This window comes from Haliotis cracherodii, unplaced genomic scaffold, assembly GCF_022045235.1.
Source record: "Haliotis cracherodii isolate W230 unplaced genomic scaffold, xgHalCrac1.p SCAF_29, whole genome shotgun sequence".
Taxonomy (NCBI): Eukaryota; Metazoa; Mollusca; class Gastropoda; order Lepetellida; family Haliotidae; genus Haliotis; species Haliotis cracherodii.
Window position 1 is genome coordinate 1,067,667 of NW_027266285.1, and position 23,743 is coordinate 1,091,409.

General features: G+C 37.5%; 1 protein-coding gene across 15 annotated transcripts in view; it reads left to right on the top strand.

Moving 5' to 3' along the window:
* LOC139473536 (tensin-3-like) overlaps positions 1-23,743 on the top strand; it is a 258,760-nt gene that overhangs the window by 160,901 nt on the left and 74,116 nt on the right. Inside the window, exon 1 of one of the 15 annotated variants that reach the window (XM_071256172.1) lies at positions 640-701. The exons of 10 other annotated variants lie outside the window; for them this stretch is intronic. Coding sequence is in view for 2 of the 5 variants with exons in the window: in XM_071256165.1 (XP_071112266.1) it covers positions 7,772-7,876 (105 nt within the window). In the remaining 3 variants the exon portion in view is untranslated. Of the gene's footprint in view, positions 1-639; positions 702-2,034; positions 2,130-7,753; positions 7,877-13,396; positions 13,499-21,629; positions 21,663-23,743 lie in introns of those variants that run through there. 4 more of the 15 variants (XM_071256170.1, XM_071256165.1, XM_071256166.1 and 1 more) reach the window with 4 other exon arrangements.

Consider the following 23,743-nt stretch of genomic DNA (forward strand, 5'->3'; position numbering starts at 1 on the left):
TGCCCACACTACAAAATTATCTATCTTATGGTGAAACCTGAACATCCTTCCTTAAAAAACACCTTTATTGGATGGAATCTTCTCTTAAAAGGATTTAGTGTGCATGGTCTGTTTATACTATTATAGATAGGGAGTTGGGTAGGTGAAAGGATCTTTCAGGATTATTGAGCTTTTATCTATCCCTCTCTCCTACTGAGCAAGATATACTTGTCTGTATCTTGTCTGGACCATTGAAACTTGTCATGCCACATTGTAGCTTGTGTATACCTTGCATATGAAATGGTAAGGGTTAACTGAAGCCTGTATGGTCTTCAGAGGAAAATCCAAAGAAAACAGTTGCCACAGTCTAGGGTCATTAATTAAGACTTGATGCAAACAAAAATAACCTGAGCCAAGTGTGTGTAAAATGTCAGCATGTATATCTGTAGTGTAGCAGGATGGGAGACAGCTAGGAGTAAGGAAGGGCTGGCTGTTGGTGTTCACTATGTGAGGAATCCTATACCAGCCTCTGATCTCCATATAAAGTGATGGGGTGCCTCCAGTCCTCCTCCAGTCACTGGGGGCTGGTGGGGGAGTTGGAGGGGGGTACATGTGTGCGTGAGAGGGGTCTTGTGCTGCGCAATGTGCACAGACTCTGCGATCTAGTCAGAGGTCACCTCTAACCTTCCATAGTTAAAAACTGGGTTTCGTTTTCGCGGCAGGTATGTAGCCTTTGTGGTTATTCATGTGTTCTTTAGCAACTATTGTGGCTATTGTGCACGAAAGGCTCCCCTCCCAACCACTGCCTTTCCCTCAGTTAACCTTTATGCAGTTATTGAGTTTATTAAAAACATTTTATTTTAAATTTTTTCTTGAAGAAACATTCAGGAAAATTAACATTTTGTATGAATTCCAACTGCTAATGAAATATTCCATATTTTCTTGTTTTTTTTTTATTTTCAAAACTGAGATGATCACACTGGCTTACTCTCCTATAGTTAATTACAGGACAGCCAACTGGGAATTACCATCATTTGATTGTTATCTGGAAGTGCACCTTGGGGATTCTGCAGCAATAAAGTGGTGATAAAATAACAAAGGCATTGTCAGAAATCTGTACTAAGTTAAAATCTGTTTCATATTTGCAACCTGAAAGGCATTTGATAAATGCGTTTTACTTTTGAATCTTATCATTTTACTTTTTCTTTTTTAATTGCAAACATTTTTAAAATCATAGAAATTGGTATTCATTTTGGTTGAATGGTTTTGTTTACATTACATAACCATGTTTTAGTGATGGTAAAGTCATTTATCCAGGTTGGTAAGGATTTTGTATGTTGTGATGTTATTACAGGAGGCAAATGTATTCTCTGGCTGTGACGTAGATTACAGGTTTAGTCTTATACCAGCTGAACTCACAAGATGTGGAACACGTGTATTCTAACATATTCCTATACCACATTTCAAATATGTCAGCTGTGTGAATTAGTTGTTTTAGGTACAATTACATTTTATTCTTTCCCACAAATAGCATTTTCAGTCTCATTATCATAGTCATGTTTTAATTATATGAAATATAACTGAACAACTATATTTTCATCAATAAATTGTCACAGGTGCATTTTTCAAAGTCAGCACTTTCTTAGAGCCATGTTTGGCCCACTTACATATCTTTGATTTACTTGAATGAACACTGTCAAACATTTTCATATTAACCTTGCCATACAAATGTGTCAACACCACTAAGCCTTCCACATCTACAATGCAAAATCTGACTTTACTGTAAATAAAGCTTGACAGAACTGGCCACCTTGCCACAGACCCCTTTTATTATTTCCCATAAATGAACATTCTTTGGGAGACAGTGCACAGTGGTCTATCTCTTAGGATTTGTGCCTCTGTAGGGTACCGGCTACCTTTTATATGGTAATAAGATCTTGGCTTTATTCCGATTTGTTGACTGGGAGAGTTGTAATACCTGGCCCAGAGCGTATTCTCTAGCTGCCACTATAGCTGTAGTTGTATACGCCTATTGAGTGGACGACCTTAGTGTGACCTAGTTAGGTGAAAAGTGGCTTGTTTCACCCAATACCCATTCTGTTTACCTTGTGTGACATTTGGATTTCAGGTAGCGGTCCGTATTGAATCTGGTAGGTGGAAATTTGTTGCTTTTTTGGTCCGCTCAGTTGACTTTCAAGTGAAAGAAGTGTGTGTAGCTGAGAATTCAACCATGCCATCTTGACGATAACTTGCGTCAGTGTACGAGCGGAGACGAGCATATATGTCCCATTATTAGATTTTTGTGTGAATACTTTCTGTCATTATAAAATATATGTAGACATCATGTTAAACAAATATTTGCTGAGTAATAAATGACAGTGATCAAGGCAGTCTGTTCACAAAGGTGGAGTGCAGGTTTATATTTAGCTATCAAAATGCACTTCTGGGTACACAGTTGCATTGATAACTATCTTCTGCTTTATGATTGGTGTTATCAGCATTATCTGTTTGAATATAAAATGCTGCAGTTTGATCCTGTTTGTTTGAAGTCTGTTGAAGGTATTATCTGTGATGGTGCATATTTGCTGGGCAAGTTCTTGATTGGTTATGTGGGAAGTTGGGTTGAATTATCTGTGGCTGTGTCAACACTATTGTATTGAATTGACAAGAGTTATGTGCCTAGAGGGAGTGGTGGAGGAGAGCATGGTGTGCAGGTGGTTTATGCAACTACGCAGCTCAGCATTGCATCATCATGACCCACAACATGGCTATTTGCACCATGTTCATATCTGTAGCAGACCTGCGGTGGCTTATACCAGAAAGGATCATCACAAAGTGTTTTTGATTATTGGTTAAATGCTAGATTATATTGGTGATATAATGTTGTTTTTTAATTTTTATAGTTACTGTGGAATAATGGCCTGTTGACTTTGTTTGTTATGAAGATGAAAAGTAAGGCAAGGAAGATGTATTTACTGACATAATATTTGTTTTAGCTGGTGTTGGCAAATTCTTTGTGGAGTATCAAAGGCTTTGTTTGTTATTGATTAACTGTTTTTGGATTATGTGACATTCAAAATATTATTTCATAAAAAGTGATACTGTTTGCTGTCACCCTGTTTTCCACATACAGAGATGGGCTGTATTGCCCTAAACATGCAGGTGCATGTGTATTTGCTGTGTGACACACAGACAGCATGGCATGCATGTATGAAACCCATCACACATCTGACATGGACATACATTGTGTACAGGTTTGCTAGGTAATCTTTGATGACTCGCGTCATAGGTGGATCTGAAGTACCTACACATTTCAGCTCTAGCCACCTCCATTGCATCCCTAAATTGCTCCCTCCACTCCATAATCTGGCAACATTTAACTTATCTTAGCTGATAAACCTCTTCCATAAATTTTACAGTTTTGCTGAGCTACTACCCACATCCATACACTCAAATCCCTGACTGTCTATATGGTAAGTGACCTTGCAATCTGTGACCATTTCTGTCTATGTTCACAGCCAGTCCTCATATAGGATTCAATAACAACACAATGCAAATCAATAGACGCTGATTTTACTTTGCAATTTTTTTTTTTTTAAATTTACAAATAGCAATATGCCCAAGTAAAAGAAACATTATTTTGGGTAATAAATGATTGATTATTGCAGTCAGTTTCTAAATGGTTGAATAACCCCATGCTTTCCCTTGATTGCACCACAAAGATGCCATTAAATAAACATGCACACATCAAAATGTCTGACATGTTCTTGGTTCATTTCATACAAATGTGTTGATACAAGCTTAATCAGTAAGACAAGCTACATTTCCATGTCATGTCAGAGGAAATTAATGATGGGAAGTCCCTGTGGTTTTACTTGTACACATGTAAATATTATTGATGTTTTTGCACACAATAAATATACCTGGGAATCTGGTTGAATTAAATGTAAAAAATCAAATATTTCATAAAGTTTCTATTAAATCATCACAAAAGACCTTGTACTTAAAAATCTTTTGCTAAATTGTAATGTAATTGGGGAAGAATCCAATTCTTCACAGTTACATTTTTAGCACTTCACATTGTGTATGGGATCAATAGAAAAAAACTGGGTGACCCTGTGATGAGCGTCAGTTTTTAAAAATAATTGGCTTCTCTGATGGGCATTGATAAAGTGTTGTGTGAAGTAAGACATGTGTCTGTCCATGAAGCTGGCTGACATCTGTCACTGTTACCCTTATCATGGTCCCTGCACATGACACAACCTTTTGTCCAACAAACTATAGACCGGGAAAATATATGTGTGTTACACGGTCAACCAATCACACTCTCTACAGGTGAAGCGTTATGCCTTAGTAACCATGGATACGACAGTATTTAGATTTGTTCTCAATAGTGTCACAATCGGAGTAAGGAGAATGAATGCTGTTTGATATAGAAAGTGTTTGTGCACAGAATGGAATAATTAGTATTGTATGTTTAATAAATTTTTTAAGAAAGATTTTATGTTCCAGGATATGTTTTAATTCCTGGATTTTTGTTTTAAGGAAAACATTTCTCTATATTTAGTATTTACTTAACTAATTTGTTTTCGATTTTAAATTCAATGGATCTTTTACAGCCATATCTAACTCTATGGTGATCTGAATAAGAGAAGAAAAGAATCATGTAATACATTTATTGATTGTTTTTTTAACAAAACTGTTGTGCAATTTAGTGACACCCTTGCCTAAAATTAGTCCAACCATTGTTGAAGTGTGATGATTGATATCAGCCTGTTACCAAGGACTGGCTATCAGTTAGTTCACTCTGGTAGAATGTGTGAGGGAGATAGTGTTGGTGGAGGCGTATTATCACCTGAATATAATTACAGGTTACTATTGTAGGTCACATTTTTCGCACGTTTTACCTTTAGTGTTTCTTGGCTACAAAAGCTTGCATTCAGATAAGCTGTGGAGGATGTGCTTTCAACAAGATATTTTGTTGTGAATATTTCATTTTAAATCAATCTTTTGATAACTCAGTGGTATTTGTGGAAATTTGACTTGAAGTAATTCTACAGTTGGGAACTGGTCAAACAAGTTGAGTTGAGTTGATGTAACACATGCAGACGCTATGTGATGATATTGGCGGGTGTTGTATTGTGCCCGACACACAGCTTTTCATTTCACCAATGTTATTGAGTGAATTGCCTTTTCATTTCTGACATTGAATGCCTTAATTCAAATTTGATTTTGAAATGCGTCCCTGTGTATGGAATACAATCTTGTCTGAACTTGAAAAACACCTTTGTGAATTGTTTAAGTTTAGATGGGCTTTTTGGAGTCAATGATGGAAGAGGGGTTGTTTGAGGATATTACTGAAGAGGTATCCAGAACCACAGTGGTCAGAGTTGCTTATCGTCACATAGTTCATAGGTATAATTCCTGACACGGCAGATTTCACATACATTTACTCAATTTGGTGAAACTTAAACTATCCAGGTTTACTTACCATATGTCGCTGCTTTTCAAAATATAAAAGATTGATACTTTGTATCTTTCCACCCGTAAAAAAATGGTTTACAGATCTGCCCAACCTCAAAAGATAAAAAGTAGAAAATAAAATAATCTGAAGAGCAATAGAAAGAAGTATTCAGTAGGGCTGCAACAAATACACTTTGAGGCGAATATGATTCATATCACGAATAAAGGGTAACAAATATGAATATTACTTCACAAATACAATAACAAGTCAGCAGTTGATGTATTATTATTATTATTATTATTATTATATTGAGTGAAACAATAACAACATAAATTATTTGACATGGTTTGTTAATTATTAACATATTATATTTATATACTGCACATATCCAGGTACCAGTATCTTCTCTAATACGACAATGACCAATGACCACATTACTGTCAAATTAAATATTATAAAAGTGTTGTTATTGAAAGAAATCTACGCATATAATATGTTCTTATGGATATTTTTAGGTACAGGGTATGTAAATGCACACAATTGCACATTCATAAATATTCGATTCTAGTGGCCACAAATAACGAATTCAATTCATGAATGGTTACGGTTCGATTCACCGAATACGTGAGTGAATTGTAACAGCCCTAGTATTCAGCCAGTTGCAAACTTTCATATTTAGCACAATAACATGTGCATAAAAAATGTTAAAGTGTCAGACTGACAAGACTGGCTTTTTAACACAGCAAACAAATTCAAAAGAATATTCAACAAAACACAGAAATCTGAAATGATGTTGTTTGGTCTCACCTGCCACGCAGGATTTTTTCAGAAAAATATAAGGAAACCAAGAAATGTTGAACTGGCCTTAGACCAGAAGCAAATTGCCCTTGTACAGGTACTGTTACTCAGGGCCAGTCTTCAGGGCCCCACACTGGGAGAAGGAATCTGTCTACCAGTATTCTAGACTCTGTGTTCTTTGTCTGCACAACAGAAAGGTGATAGCATAATCATCTCTATTCTCCCAGCCTTGTCTTACCACAGAGGTAAAAAGTTCAGGAGACTGTACATGCAGCTGTAATCAGCCAGCTTATCAACTACAGTCTAGACTTGCTTGGTCCCTTCACTTGGTCCATCTCAAACTCTGCTTGGTCAGAGGAAATGTGGACTCTCTCAGTCCTTTTCTTAGGTTCATAGATAATATAGACTTGCTCAGTCTCCACATGGCGTCTATCATATCCAGCACTCGGCACATTGTGAGAATATGTAGTCACTCTTAGTCTCTCCATGTCTTCTATTGACTTCAGCAATGTTCAGGTTCATAGATAATATAGACTTGCTCAGTCTCCACATGACGTCTATCATATCCAGCACTCTGCACATTGTGAGAAAATAAAGTCACTCTTAGTCTCTCCATGTCTTCTATCGACTTCAGCAATGTGCAGGTGCAGAGGCAATATACACTTGCTCAGTCTTTACATTTCATCTATCATCTCTAGCACTGTGCATGGTCAGAGAACATGTAGACCAGGTTTCATGATCCGACCCAACTAATTTGTGGTCTGAAGTATTTCAAGTGGCTTTGCCTCTTGAACAGTTCTTTTCATGTCTGAGTGTAACATTGACTTGTCTGCTAGATTTAAAGGGCTTGTTCATTATAAGACAAGTAATAAGATAAATTTATTGTCTGTAGACTTCATAATATAGTCTGGCAAAAGGTGGATCCTTTCATTGATAAGTGACAACCATCCATTTTCCACAGTGAACACTATCACTATTCAGACTTGCCCAGACTGAAGACAACTGACCACAAGGGCCTGCCACTATTTACTTGCATTCATATTTAGACACAACCTTTTGGCTGTAGAAAAAATTAAACATGTAATATGATGCATGTCTTTATCAACTTTGGTTTGAATATTATTTCTGTGTGAAGTTTCCGTCCTGTTTTCCGATGGACTTGAAAATGTGATTGCGTCATAATTGTGTAGCCATATGAACTGAGAGGTTATTGTGACAGGAGGAACTGTCTGTGGGTTATTGTTCAGGAAACGGCATTGTAACTGGTGAGTCCTAATGAATGAGTAATGAAGCATGTATTTCCCACGTCTCCACTGCGTGTACAAGTGTGGTAATTAGAGGGACAACTTCAATTCTCCTTCTCGTACTGGTGAATTTCTCAAGACAATGATAAACATTTATAAAGTGGCTTTCCGCATTTATCGGAAGTCGTTACGATTAGGGCCACAAATATTTCTCATATATCTGGGGATTGATTTGGATCAGGATTCACATTGTGTGAGGTTGTTGAATGAGTTCAGATATCTGTTGATGAGACAACAGACGGTAATAATGAAGTTGATCACAAATGAATGTGACGTTATCCAAGCGACAGAACACGTTGAGGTGTTTGACATGACTCTCGAGGAAGAGGAGGTAGGAACTATAAATATTTATTCTGGGAGTTTGCTGACAAATAGGGTGTTGTCAATTACACATCATCCTGTAAGATTAACCTATTGACTAGTTCTAAAATTCAGTATTATATGATCTGATATGGGGAAGCATGGGGCTGTGATCATTATCATATAGCTTTATTGTTCAATGCCACACTCCAACTATATTTTAACTATGTGATGGCATATTCATACAGATAATGTGTCAGAAAGAAGGACTTGTTGGATGTTTCTTATAGGTTTAATTATTGGCTTGTTATTGTAAATAAAAAAGGTTTGTGGAAGTCAGTGGTCCAGTAACTCACTCACTCACTCACTCACTCACTCACCAGCTTTTCCTGCAGTATTAATGACATAGGGGCCTTGTTTGAAAGGGTGTACAACAGATACCTCTTTGATTGGTGTTAAGGCTGGAATGTTGCTAGCTGACATAAAGTGACACTCACTCACATTGCATGATACTGTAGCACAAGAAAGTAACTGGTCAGCCTGCATCTTTCACTGGTAAAGGTCCAAGAAAATAGCAATCTTTTAAGTATATCTCAAAGACCATCTGGTAAAGGTCCAAGAAAATAGCAATCTTTTAAGTATATCTCAAAGACCATCATTTCATTTGTTATTTTCTTTTGACTCATCAATCCTCTTCTATATATTTAGAATTTGGGGGTGAAACAAATACCGTATCTTCAAGTAATGTACGAAATAGATGTGAATCAAACAGAGCTTATGTGTCGATGTTCTGTCCAGCTGTGTCAGTGTTGAAGTATATACGTGTATGTCTACATACACTCTATGTAGGACTTGACACACTGTAAGACAAACACCACTTACAGTGTACAGTACCGCCACTGTTTGACCACTTCACCAACACCTTCTCACACGACCTTTCACATTCTACACTGACCCGTTTCCTTATCCCCTCCTCCGCTGCCAATCCTCCAACCCAACCTGTACGCCTACCTCGGAAGGCAATGGCTTGCCCCAGGTAACCAATCCTTCCAAAAAGGAAGCCATTTTTAGTCATGACAGCTGGCCTTCATACCTCCAGCCTCAAATCTCCCTTGTTCCATCCTTTACCAAGTGAAAGAAGAACATTGACAAACTATTGCTTTTTCTGTCTATGTATATACATCTGTGTAGGATTTTTAAGGAATTTATGCTGACTCACTTATTTGATTATTCCCGTGTACAGTGTTGGCGTAATTGTAGTCTCGTTATCGCTAGTGCTATGAATAGAATAGTGTGTTTAGAGTCTACTCATGCATTATTCATTACCAGCCCTCTTTCAGTGAAGCAGATCCAAACTTACAGATCCATGGCTTCAGTATACCAGCAAGCAGCTTTATGCCCGAGTGTGTCCAGCTGAGGCTGTGTTTTGCTGACTTTTCTATGCCAAGTGATTTTATATAGGTTTGATCTAGTTAACAGAGAATAGTATAGGCTTGTCCTTTATTACCTAGGATTGAGGCCAGTGAAATGAGGGAGATTATGGATAAGTGATGTATAGTATTAGCTGAGACCCTGTCAATGAAATACACAGGTAGGAGGGATATCACATGACTTATCACCCATTAGGTCGGATAAGTCAGGACATACTTACATTACAAATAGTTTAAAGAATAATTTGTAACAAACCTTTTCTGCAATGTATTAAGATGGAGGCCTGGGTAACTTAGAATCTTTTGGTGGGGTGGGGAGGTAGATTGTATGGGTGGGAGGCATTCTTTAGGTGGGAGAGTTTGGGGTTGAAACAGCCCATGACAACAAAATGTATTTCCAACTTAATTTAAATGATCAATAAATTTGTTATAAGATATCAATTTCTGATATTGTCTGCTTTGGCAACATTTGTGTGGGAGTCTATATATAAAGCATTTGGGTAGGGCATTAAGTGAAAGATTCCTTTACTTAATTAAATGACAAAAAGTGAAGAAATTAACCAGCTGTGAATGGCTCAATATATGCTGTCGTAACAAACAGAAGACTTACAGAGTGGAACATGAAGGCAGTGTTCCATACCCTGTTGCACCTATAATCAACAAAATATTGAATCCTTTTTTGTTTTCCTTTTGGGTGTTATTTTTAAGAGTTATGGAAGATGAAAAACAACATTTTGAGCAGATGAGAAAACATGGCAAATTAAGTGCCCTAATGACTGCAGTGTAGGCTTCCTGTGCGATGTATGAATAACATTTAATACATTGTCCTGATGGCACTAATAAATTGAAGAGAAACAACGCCTGTGGTGAAAGGTCCACTGTACAGAGATGTCTCAATGCACACAGGGGCGATTAGCCAATGACATGCTCATTAATTTGCAATAAACGAGTAAAACCCATGTTAATATAACCCTGACAGGCATTGATTAGTCGTAAGATTTATGTGCCAATGTCAGTGGTATGTTACATAGCACTGAACCACTCGCCGTTCATACCCGGTTGTTGGTGACATCGGAGGTGCTTGTTGAGAATCAATTGCTTCTTCCCATATAGCAGAAATCTATATGATGACGCATTGAAGTCATGCACATTTGTTTGTCATTTGATCAATTTAGTGTGATATTGATGATTTATTTAATATTTGATAGCTTTGAGAGAATTTGAATTGAAGCATAAAAGACTGGCTGAATATCCTTGCCTCAGGTGAACTGTTTCAACAATTGCAAATGCAATTCAATGTTCACAATTCACATGAAAGCTTGAAAATCAATGGGATACCTCATGTGTTTGCGGGCTATATCTTGTCCAAGAAATATTTGAAGATTTGTTGTTAATTTGCTCAAATATAAACATTTGATTATCACGTCATAATGGGGGTAAACAGAGCATGTGGGCCTGTCTGGCCTGGCTGCATCAGTGTACCAGCCTCATCATCATACATGTCCACTGGAATAACGGTTGTAAATGCTTATTAACTAGTTATAAGTAAAAGAACTGTATTTTGAGTTGTAAGGGAGATTATCTCCCCATTTCTAGTGATTTATCAATCACATCTGATATCAGGGAGGCTGAGTTTTCTTGTCAATGTTTGTGATGGCTTACACTTTGCATTTGCCCAAACTTTCAATTACTGTGGACAAAAAGAAATTAAGTGATTGATCGTTGGGTATGCATTAAGTATGTAATCTGCATGAATCATGCACACTTTCATGTGCCATTGATTTTGACTTTATTTAGTTGTCCTCATCAAATATTGATCGGTATTGATGTTTTTGTATTTTGACGCGAGTTGAAAGGAGTCCAAATGTTTTCACAATTGTTTGCTAAATTACTTTCACTGAGTGAAAAACAAACTGACATCAACTCGGCAGTCAGTGCCTTCGTTAGTGAATTATTTGGCCATTATTGTGATATATTTTCAGATTAACATTACGGCAGAGATTGAACGTGTAATAGCGAGGTCTGTTAGAATTTGCTGGAATGGTTTATTCAATAACCAGTATTGTCAAATGGTTGGCACGTGCCATCAACATCTATTGATATGAGTGATATTGTGTTTGGGTCTCTATTGTTTTTCTTTGCCCAATGAATGAATGATGCAGGGATAATGATTGGTCACCCATTAAATGGCGGTTATTAACTCTCATGCTACAGGGAGTCTGAAATGCATACCCTTGGAATTATCCACTCTGTAATGGTTTTAATGTACAGACGTATTTGAAGTTTATGTTGATAAAATGTTGGTGAAATGAAATGAAGTATTGAGTGAAAATTGTAGAAGCAATGCCTATCACTGCCACAAAGTGATATCAGACACAACCTGTCCATACCAATAATCCTCATTGGAAGTTCAAAACTGAAGCTTATTATCCCATCAGCCAATAAGCTGCTGAAACCTTTTGTTAGTTCAGTGAAAGAAATAAAGGCACTGGTCATTGTGGAAGCAGGCAATCAAGACACAGATCGCAAACCTCAAATTTATGTCAAAACTGAAATGAGGTCATCATTGATGCAAAGAAAAGGATAAAAGATGTGGGTGAATAGTCATCACACAAGATCATTGGTCAGTTAATTGCCAGGCATTGATGATGGGAATTATTCACAGGACTCGGTCACTAGCAATCACGTTGCGTGATATGGTGTGTGTCAATTGCATTGGTAAAAGGCCTATTTGGATATTGACATCTGTCCTACCTGCTGTAACTCGGCTTTTGACTGGTAGTTGAGGAATCAATGTGGAATGGATTTCATTGTTTGTGGACATTATAGTGAGGACTGCAGGTGATTATACAGATACTCTCACTGATGACTGCCAGATAAATCCACAGAGTTGTGTTTTTTGCTCGTTTGGAGGATTGTGCACAGTTGTATATTTCTTGTCACATTTATTTGATCTTAACACCCAAGGTGCTGACATTTGCAAGGTACACAGGGAGTTTGTATCAACTAGTGAGCATATCAGATGATAATATATGACCAAGGAGAACTCTGGGTTATTTATTGATGTCCATGGAAACTTAAACCCAGAAATCGGAAGTTAGCTGGATTATCATCTTAGCTACAAATACTTCACATTCCACAAATATCTTCCTTTTGTGATTCTTTGGATGAAAGGAATAAGGTAGACAAAAATAAATAAATAATTTTGTTAGCGACCATCATTCTGTACACGGACAAGCAAGAGTGAAAGTTTTGCTGACCATATAGTATGTCCGATGATGCAAAGTTAGAGAACCAGTACATAGATATGTACACGAGGGCCTGAAACAAGATCTGACTATATTTCAAGGCAGCTCAAGGCAGAGATGTGATCTTGCAAATCCAGAGAAGATTTGAAGGAGCACCTAAAAGGCCTTGCTACCCTGTCCATGAAACATTAGCCCATTAAAGCGGTCAGTCACAAAGAGGACTTGCTTTGGAGTGGGTATTTGGCTGAAGTGATTCATCACCTTAATGAGTTTATTGTTGAATGTAAGGATGATCAAGCTAGGATCAGTATCACCTTCCAACGGAGACATGGAGAGTGACTTGGAATTAACATTCACCAATTAAGGGTTTACTAGACTGTGATCAGTTGTGGAGGATTTTTGTTGGAAGTTTTAAAGCTATTTTACAGACATTCTTGTTGACAGATTCATACATCATTGGCACATCTTTGATCGCATTATCTGTCGCTATCATCTGACATATTTTCATATCACCAGTATGATAATTTCACATGGCCTGTTTGAGCCCTTGAGGTATTTTGAAGCATTCTTCGATAGTTGTGACATCAAGTCTAAACTGTAAAGGCATGAGGAGGTCAGTGTCATGTTATTAGACATGGATGTCTAGTCAATAGACAGCAGTGGACATGAACACCAGATTTGGCTTGAGGGAGTCAGTTAAAGAGAGCTAAACGGAACAGGTACTGTTATTGGAACTCTCTTATCTCTTTTACAAGTGGGAGAATCTATAGTGCAAGAATTACAGGATATTCAGTCCAAGTTTACCATTCCTGGAGTATTTCTCCAAGGTGTTCCCAGGTATCCTGGGTGTGGAAGGTGGTTCAGGTGCCTCCACCACCAGGGTATAGGATGAAGGACTTCTCACAGCTCTGTAATGGATGTATACACCAGGCCAAGTCCCCAGACGGAGAATTTGGAGGATTTACTACAAGGATGGTGAGATTTTGTTGAACATCAAAACTGTGTTTATTTGCAAGAATTAGCAATGGTTGAATGTTTGTCTGGGTTACATTCCAGCTTAGTTTATTCTCTTGAAATAAATGTTTTTTGGATTGATCAATACATATGTGACTGGAGGATGTCTGATCATTACATTCTGTTAATCTGTTAGAAATGTGGTGTGTAGATCAATGCAAGGAATAATTGACTAGTTTCATCTCTATAGTAACCAAAAATTATTGCAACATGTTCATTGGTATCCTATACTGACTTAGACACAAAAAGGATATTGCCCATTTTTGACCGTTGCAGATATTGATTGTCATTGTCAAGAGCATTTGACAGATCCCAACACCCTGGAATTAGTATCAACCTGACAAGTGGATGGCACTGACAATTGCTCCTTTCAAAGCTCACTTCTGTTTGAAGATTTCACAGTTTCCTCCCCTTTGTTGTTTGTTTCGGCCTGATGACATGTTGATTACCAGCAGTTATAGGCTGATGATTTATAGTCCTCATTTTGTTGTTAAAATAATTCTATTGATATTGTAAGCAAGTTCTCAAATTTCACCGTTTTTCGTGAAAATTGTTTTAGTTTTAGTTTTTGTCCAAAGTACTCATTGGATTTGTTTGACAGGTGCCACCAGTGAGACAGGATATACTCACATTTTCGAGAACACCTGGTCTCTTCACTAGTTGATAATGATTCATAAACACATGCTTATGATACGGTTAGAATCGTGTGAAGGAATTTGCTTTTAGGAGAGATTTCTGATGATTATGGAAAGGGTTTTGTTGCTTTTGTTTCATGACAAATAAGCCGTCAAGTGTACACATGTAAAACTTAAAATTGCCTATTTATAGTTATTTAAGAATTGACTTTCACTTTGTGTGAGTTCATTGGAGTATTAATCTTCATAGATTGAGAGCCAAACTGTATGAACGTCAGAGCTTGCAATGGTCATGGGATCAACCTCTCGTCCAATGGAAAAGCTGTATATCATGTAAACTTCACATTAAATAATTATTATATGTTCAACTCAAAATAGCCTAAATTGATGAACTTTAAAATGACTAATGATGAGAAACCGTTTTATTCAATTTTGACCCTTAATGACTAACACATTAAATTAGCAATCCCCACGTCAGTCACATGAGTAAGCATGAGGAAAGTGAAATATTGATGGCGCCTCCTGAACACATGGTAGCAATATTGAGGTGTTCATTCCATATACTGCTACCTGTGTCATAGTCCTGGGATTGCTGCAAGTGGAATTCTTGCCAGGACGTTCGTTTACTGTCATTGAGGAAAAATTGTTGGTTCAATTGGCCAGCCTGCTCCTCTGGAGTATGCAAGTCCTGTAGGGGATGTTGTTTCCAAACAGGTTTAACAGTTATACATTCATTTAATGATTGTCTTTGGTAAACAATTGCAGATACACATACATATATATGTGAAGCTATCAATGTCAATATTGAAGTTTGTTTTAGTCATTTCTTTCATGACTTAACATTCTGAAATTGTGAAATTATCAATGTCAATCATAATTTTTTTATCAGTATTAATTGTTTTCCTATGTTCCAAAGCTTTTGTCTATTCCAAACGGAAGCTATTTGATTCTTCTGACAAGCCAATAACCATTTTCCATGCAGTGGTCAAGTTCTGACTGCAAGCTTGTCAGTCTCCACTGTGGCACTGGTCATTCTGTTGTGGGACAGTTATGGTCAATAATCATTTCCTGTAATTCCAAATTCCTCACAGAGTGGAATTCCTGTGATAATTGTCATGAACTATACTAGGTCAGTCGGTGCAATTCTAGCGGTTGGGTGCTGTATATGCCATATCCACTCTTGGTAATGGGATTAACTTGTTATCAAAACAAACACATATATTCTGTTTCATTTTGAAACACAATAGCTGTGGTGAAAATGTTGGGGTTTTTTCAAATAATTGAAAGAAATTTTAGAATTAGTGGAATGCTAATGGTTGGTCAAAATTGAAATGTATATGTTTCTGTGATTTACGAATCTGAACCAAACATATCCTATGCTGTGTTATTCTGGCAAGCGCCTTTACTTCAAGTGAAAATGCCACTTGACACAATTCATGTGTAGTGCTCCTTTCTGTGTTTTGCTCCTCACTCTCAAACTTGCCCATTATTGTTTTTCTCTATCAGCAACTACTTGAACTTTTCACTCACCTTGGAAACTTTATCACTTGCCGGAACTTGCTTGTGACAGTTGTTAATTACTGTGATGAAGTGGTCTTAATGAGCAGTGTGTACAATAACAGCTATGCCCAAAGCCACAACCCACAGCTGACCAGGGAGGGGTGCAGAGTGGTGACAAATGAATGGAAAAAGCCTGTCCACTTCAGGTCAACATGAACACAAAACGAATTATTTTCTCCAGAAATAATAATTCTGAAAAAAATTATGATAGATGTAAAGTAAGAGTATTGGTGACTGAAGCTGTCAGTCTGTTATAAACATCATGAAACTGTGGACACAACATGCTTGGACATTAAAGTGGTTCATAATCATGTAGTGGTGTCTGTAACATGTGGAGGGGCCAGTTGAATACAGTTGATGATAGTATGGTCTGTGGAGGTGAACAAACACATGTTCACATAGGTTCAGGGAAATTGATGCATGAATACTGCCTGTCACTTTACATTTGTGGGAATATGGCATCTCTTTTTTTATTGAAAGGATATTCCTTTAATCATTAATGACTAAACTTCATGAAAGTACATGCCATCTAATACCCATGTGTACATAAAAATGCATCTGTGATATATTATATTACAATAAAAGTAAGGAAAACTTCAATAAACATCAAATGAATGTCATGTATATCTAAAGATATCAATCTATATTTAAACCTTCCACAAATACTCCAGCGTTTCATATTGTCCATTTTCTCAGTGCTGCTGCTGTTTGAAATTCAGAACTCATATTATCAGTTTTGGGTGAATCTTCTCCACCAACAATGAGGCCATGTTTCTGGTGCTGTGATGTGTAAAATCCAGATGTCCACTGAAGAATTCCATTCAGCAACAACCTAACAGCGAGGTGTCTAATTATAAACAAACAGGAACAAGGTGATAAACAAATACTGACCTGAAGCTCATTTCATTCCTCATGTCATTATTATTGAGACTAGTAGCTTAAGCTTGACCTTGAAATCCCCCTTGACCAGCAACCCTTGTGCCATTCCTCTGTTGAAAACGGCATGGAAGAGATCATAATTTCATGCTACTTTTGCATTACATAATCCAAGAGTTCATTCTTGTCTGCATGAGGGTTTGAATGGGGTAGGGTTAAGAAGGTAATGGACCATGAACGGTTAACTTGCACCCCATCAAACTTGGCTGATCTGCTTAGTGAGAAGGACTTGAATACAAGCTAATCATTCATTGATTATATAATGAGTTTGCTGTCAGCGATCACTTGAGAAGCTATCAATGGAAACAGAGTTGGGCAATCTCACCTTCATCCTGAAGTCAAGAATGTATGTAATTGGATACAGTTTTATTCATGTTTCTTTAGGAGCTTGATTACAACCAAAGACATTTATATATCATGTTCTTTGTGCAGTTAAGGTCTAATATTAATTTGTTTTGTCTGTAACCTTATCACATAAACATTAATGTGAAGAGGCCATTTACTTCATTAAAGTAGAATCTCTTAATCAGCTTGTTTGTGGCTAATGGAAGCTACAGTGTTCCCGGTTTGGCAGTTTCGTGCCCATTGTAATGGTTTGATAAGACTCAGGACCAGAACCTGGCTGCCTTGGTGGTTCATCACACCCCAGTGATGGGATACTCAACAGCTATATTTCCTTCTGAAGACCCAGCCATATGTCCTGCAAGCAGACTTCAATGATGTGGCTGAACTCCATCACTCACTTTGCTTGGTACAAGGGTAGAAGACCTTTTTATTGTTACTTCTCAGGACCAAAGAAGACTCTAATTTCCCTGCACAGATCTGCAAGGGCTTCTTAAACAATGACAAGTTGATGACTGTGTCATGGAGAATCATCAGGAGCTTTCTCTTGGGGGAAAGTAATATCTGGTGAGAGTGAAACGACTTTGTTCCCTAAGCCTCTTTGTTGCTGGAAGACTCCTTGAGTCGGCATCCTCACTACGAATAATATGAATAGGGACCTTGCCTCATTCACATGATTGGATGGAGGGATGTTTGTGTCAGTCTGGTACTTTTTCCATTAGATTTTGAGGGGAGAAATGTATTGGGTTTATATCAACATAAAGACATTTGGAAGTTTAAGTTTTATTTTATGTTTTGTGATTCAACCCATCTCAGTAATTCAATATAGGTTATTTGTGTATGCATGTTGAAAAGTGATTGTTTTACTGGTTGACTGAGTATGCTTGGAATGTTTTCCATAAAAGACAAAAGTTGAAGGTATGGTTATCCTGTAGACTACTAGGTGCAGTAGACCACACACTTTAGATGTGCAACATCAAAGAATTATGGCCCAGATCCATCAATGGGTGGCTGGTCTGCTAATTATATGTAGATATCATGTTGAATTCAACATCAAATGTTGTCAGTCAAGTTAAACGGGTCCTTGTGCTTCAGGAGAAATACAAAATGAACAAAAAAAATACTTTAAAGTTGCAAAAGCAAAATGGATGAACACCTGCTTGTTCGTGATTTCATGAAATGTCTCTACAATTTTGTCCATTTTTCAGTATGTTGGAAACATGTACATTTCCACATCAAGACATGTTTATCCAGTATAGCCAGGTGGTACACTAGCTAGGTCTTCTCAGATCTCCCTTCCATCTGATAGTAAAGCTGTAGTTAATTACACAACATTTCCTAATTACATTGAGACTGATTTCTGCCTGTCTAGCAGTCTGGCAGGCATACCATGGGCTCATCAGCTGGGAGCCAGCCTGCAGCCCTGTGATCTCCTCCCCAGGGGCTGGCACTGCTGTGCTGAGTTATGTAAATCACAGGTAGATTTCATCTTATGTATACAGGACAGGAACTTATTAATTCTTGCTGTAGAGATTAGTGCTTTCATGTTATAATGATTGCTATGTAGGGGTGTTGCCACATCAAAGGGCAGGTTTTGTAGCATGAGAATTCAAATTAAATTAATACTGTCTTGTTTCAAAAAAAACATTTAAAGAAAGGAATGTGGAACATCAAAAAGCTTTTTGTTTTCAGATTTTGTTAATCAATGCCAAATTGTGCCATAGGCTATTTTTTACTCTACATTTTTTGGATTCTGTGATTATGATCACTTCTTGCCCAGGAGCTAAAATGAAGAAACAAATGAGAGATGACATATTGCTGTAGTCAGAGGATCTGTGCATCTGTTTACCTGGGTGAACTATACCTGCATGTGTTAAGTAAAGGTATCATTGTACATTAAGATTCAAAACTTCTCAAATGTTGTATATCACACAAAATTTCAAGTATGATGTTCACAGTTATTTGGGGGATTCTGAGCATGGGTGGTGATGCGTGATGTTATTTTTGTAATGCTGTTACATTATTACTGCCGTCATGTTGCCAGGAAAGTAATTTGCTGCAGATCCACACTGCTATCATATGATGTGTTTGTGGAGATGTGGCACTTTGACAGCTATATATCTTATCATTTTCATTTCATGTACATTTCACTTATTGAGAACAATCTAATTAAAGATGTGTAAATGCCTATTACAGAGTTTCATACCACACATATTCATTAAGAACCTATCTTGGCTTAGATTTTGTTTCCTTGAAAGCATGGGTTGGGATATTTTACTAATTTACAACCCAGGTACCCTAAACCCTATTACCTGACCTTATTGGGGGTATCCAAGTCTCAAGATGGATAAAACATGTCCGATAGGGAACTATTTTATTGGAGCCCTGGCAAAAAATATTTAGATACACGTTTCAGACGATCTGGTCATGCATACAATGCAACATATGAAAATCAGAAGAATGCGTGCAAAGTGTTAATATTAGTGACTTGTGCAACCAGGTAGTTATAGTGAGTTTTTGTCATTAGGCAATATATCATGTGACTAACCACGGGTCTGGCCGGGTTGTCTTGTGGGTACCTGGGTCCAAGTACGTGAGTTCCCAAGCTGCCTGTTCCATACATTCTTGACAGTAACTCTGAATAGACACTTACTGTTTCACACCTTAAGGTTGTAGGTGCACCTTTCATATCTCATCCCTTGAAACCCGTCCCATCAAGGCTGCAGCAGCTATTGAAGGCTGTCTGAGTGGTGAAGCTGACCCCCTGATGGCATGTCTCCTGTATTAGCTCTAATGTTACATAACCCTTGGCCTGACCACTGGTCACTGTAATAGGATCACATAACCTGAACCCCTCCATATGGCAAACACAGGCCACACTGTACACAGTCTGTGCAGGGATGCCTGGATGTACATTTCGGGTGTGGATAGCAGGGGATTGCGGACAGTCCTACATTTTGAATACTTTGTGTTGGAGGAGTGTATGTTAAAGTGGAGACAACAGACCCTATAGTGTGAGTTTGATGTGCTGTGGTAAGGGAATTCTCTTGCATGGATATGTTCTCTTTCACAACTCATTTGGAATGTACAGACACACAGAAGGTAATGCATGGATGTTATTGTTCCCTCAATTCCCCTGTTCCAGCCGTGAATAGGATACAAGTTCAGGATTGTAAGTTCAGGACCAAATATGTTATATGTAGAAGTACATGTGATCAGAATGATTCAAATTAAAACAACACCTAGGATGTTTTATGAGATTCAAATGAGTATGTAATTGGTGTTTGTGAGAATGATTAGTATCAAAACATCCTACATTTAATGATTGTTTTACATGTGCTGTGAAAATTTGCACACACAGAAATATTTAAATATTTTGGTGTTAAGACTTGTTCGGAAATATCCCGGCCTCATTCCACCGCTAACTTATTCATGCTCATGACATTTTCCTGCTTACGTGTATGTATGACAACTGGTCAGGAGTGTTGTGCATGGAATTAGAGAGACAGTTGTCAGAATAACATTACTGACACTAGACAACACGCCCTACTACTCAAGGAAGGTAGAGCTGGGAGGTGGTCACATCTCTCCATGTGTGAGATGTTACAGCTGGTAGAAAGGGATCATGTACTTGCTACATCTCTCTCTGTGAGAAGCTACAACAGGTAGAGAGAGATCATCTACCTGCTACATCTCTCTCTGTGAGAAGCTACAACAGGTAGAGAGGGATCATCTACCTGCTACATCTCTCTCTGTGAGAAGCTACAACAGGTAGAGAGGGATCATCTACCTGCTACATCTCTCTCTGTGAGATGCTACAACAGGTAGAGAGGGATCATCTACCTGCTACATCTCTCTCTGTGAGATGCTACAACAGGTAGAAAGAGATCATCTACCTGCTACATCTCTCTCTGTGAGAAGCTAACACAGGTAGAGAGAGATCATCTACATGCTACAACTCTCTCTGTGAGAAGCTACAACAGGTAGAGAGAGATCATCTACATGCTACATCTCTCTCTGTGAGAAGCTACAACAGGTAGAGAGAGATCATCTACCTGCTACATCTACCTCTGTGAGAAGCTACAACACCTCCTTACCACATCCAACTAGTAATATCTCTCAGGCATACTTTTGCTATCTGGTTAAAGAATCCTTGGTTGGTCTGACATTTTTTGGAGGGTCATGGTAACCCCAGAATATCATGTGTTAATCAGTTAGGCACATTTCCTGGATACAGTATCATTATACTGTGTTCAATTACTGAATCATATCCTAAAAAAGATTCACACACTTGAATATTTTACAAAGTTGTTGCGATGTTTTGCATTTAATTATGATAGGAATTTTTTAAGAAGTAGGAGTAACACTGTTAATTCACGGAGGATAGATTGTATATTTGTGAACACAATGTAAATAGTGTTTTCAGCGACACCTACACATCTAGAGTTGTGCTCACAACGTGAAATGAACATGCTTAGTGATATGAAGTAAATACCTTCAACCCACACTGAGCAGCAATAATGGGATTGGCCTGGCAGTATCATATTGTTATGTTGCTGGAGACTAGCAAGAAAGGAGAGAGGAGAAAGTGAAATGTTAATTGTTCTGTGGGACAACACGTTTGTGTCCACAACTTTCTAGCAGACATAAATGTGAGTAAGATGAATGGAGTAACCTGGGAATATCAATCCAAATATGACACGATGGTGAGAAGGTTTACAATGAAGTAAAATGTCATCTATGTAAGTCAGTGCTAGGTAGTTCATGATGTTGTTCATGCTGGTAGTTACCTGTAGACAATAATGGATTGTCTTGATTTGTATATTTCGAAATTAACATTTATATGTCAATACTTTGTTGAATCATTAGATCTGATTTGATATCATGCAGTTATATTTGGTTGTATTTCTTATAAAACAACATACTTTGTATGTTCATATTTGCTATACCCACCTAAATTGTAATTTATCTCCAACCTGAATGCTTTATGTAAACCTCATCTAGCCAATGTAAGGTAATACAATCTTGATAGTCATTTGTCTGCACAGTGGATTGTGTTTGCATCTAGTGCAAAGATTGTTTATGTGACCATTAGAACCATGTGAATTGCTATTTTCACAGATTGTGAGTACCGGTATATACAGTTCCTACACACAGCAGTTATCAAATTATATCATCATAGGACAATAGACAAAACTAGAAATATACTACTCATACAAGTTAAAGAACACCCACAATTGGAAGGCTGTGTGTTGCAATACCCACCAGCTATGACAGATTAACTGTGGTCATATGAAACATTGGGTGTTCTTTAACCTCTTTTGTGTAATGTATATGTTTGAACAGTACCATCAATTGAGATGTACAGATAACATATACCAAATTACATAGGAGGTGCAGAGTATACAATTTGAATCCCAACTGTGGAGTTGCCTGTAGTTTGTATTTATTGGGTCAAGGGAAAAGTGTAAGTTTTGATAGAGGAACTGAAAGGAAGATTGTTCATTTGCCAAAGAACTTCCCATGACCTGAAAAGGAAATCTGTGTGGCTGTTGAAGATTGTGTGGCCTTGTATGTGCTGAATACACACATACCTTGTTCTTGTGGGTTGTATTCCTGGACACTGATGTTTCATCCAGCAAAAGTGGGATGGTTTGCTCCTCCAACTAATTGGAATATATCGAGGTCAACCAGAAGGTGAAGGTCTTGGTTCATATACCAGCTTGGAATTTAATTACAGAACTTCATTGGGTGCTTCTTGAAGTATTGTCAGAATATGGTGTCAACTGATTCTTGTACTTCCAATTTGACATCTAGTGTAATTTGATCTGTCTCTTCTCTAGGTTAAACACTTTTCAGAAATACATGATTAAGTTTCAACTCATGGGCCAATAATGTTTTAATGTACAGACATGTGGTAACCTGTGTAGTCTGATCGCATTCAGACCCTGAAACAAAATATTTCCAATACAGCCTATGCAAGTCTGTAATGTTTGGCAAGTACAGATTACTGCAGTATCTGAAAATGAAGAGAGTCTCTGGGCTCTTTTTTATTATACTATTTATAACTATTTTTCAACAACTGTTTTTATCTGTAAAATATTTCATTTCAGAGACTAGATGTTCACCTATTACCTGTGTAACAGTAGTGAATGTAACACAGGACTTAACTGAAGTATTCACCCTTCATTATCAGGAGTACACTGGCTTGCTATATACACCACATTTACATGTATGTCATGCATATTTGTTGGACAAAAATGTGAACATTTTACTAGGCTCGTGTGTTTGAAAATGTGTCCATTCAATTTTGGAGATACATTCTATTGATATAGGCTTGAGTGGTCTTGAATGATAGTCTCAGTAGTTAACCTTTGAAGTCAACCTTGTGAGACTGTCGGCAGTATAATTGATAAATACCATGTCACCAATACTGTATTGCTTTGGTCTTGAATGGAGTCTTTATGATATATTGTGGCATCAAAAACATGTAACTGATTTGAAGTACATAAGTGTATTAATTATAATTGGATTGTAACAATAGGATTAAGAATTATGAACAGAGTTTTATTCTTGCAGTCTGAATGGGATCAGCAATGGATATTTTGTGAAGGCAGCAATTTTATGATGCAAATTCATAAAGAATACCTTTGAAATATGGGCTTCAGGGCTTAATGTGTGTCTTTGATGAAAAATAGAGGAGGTACCAAATTTTGTGCAACTTCATGCTATG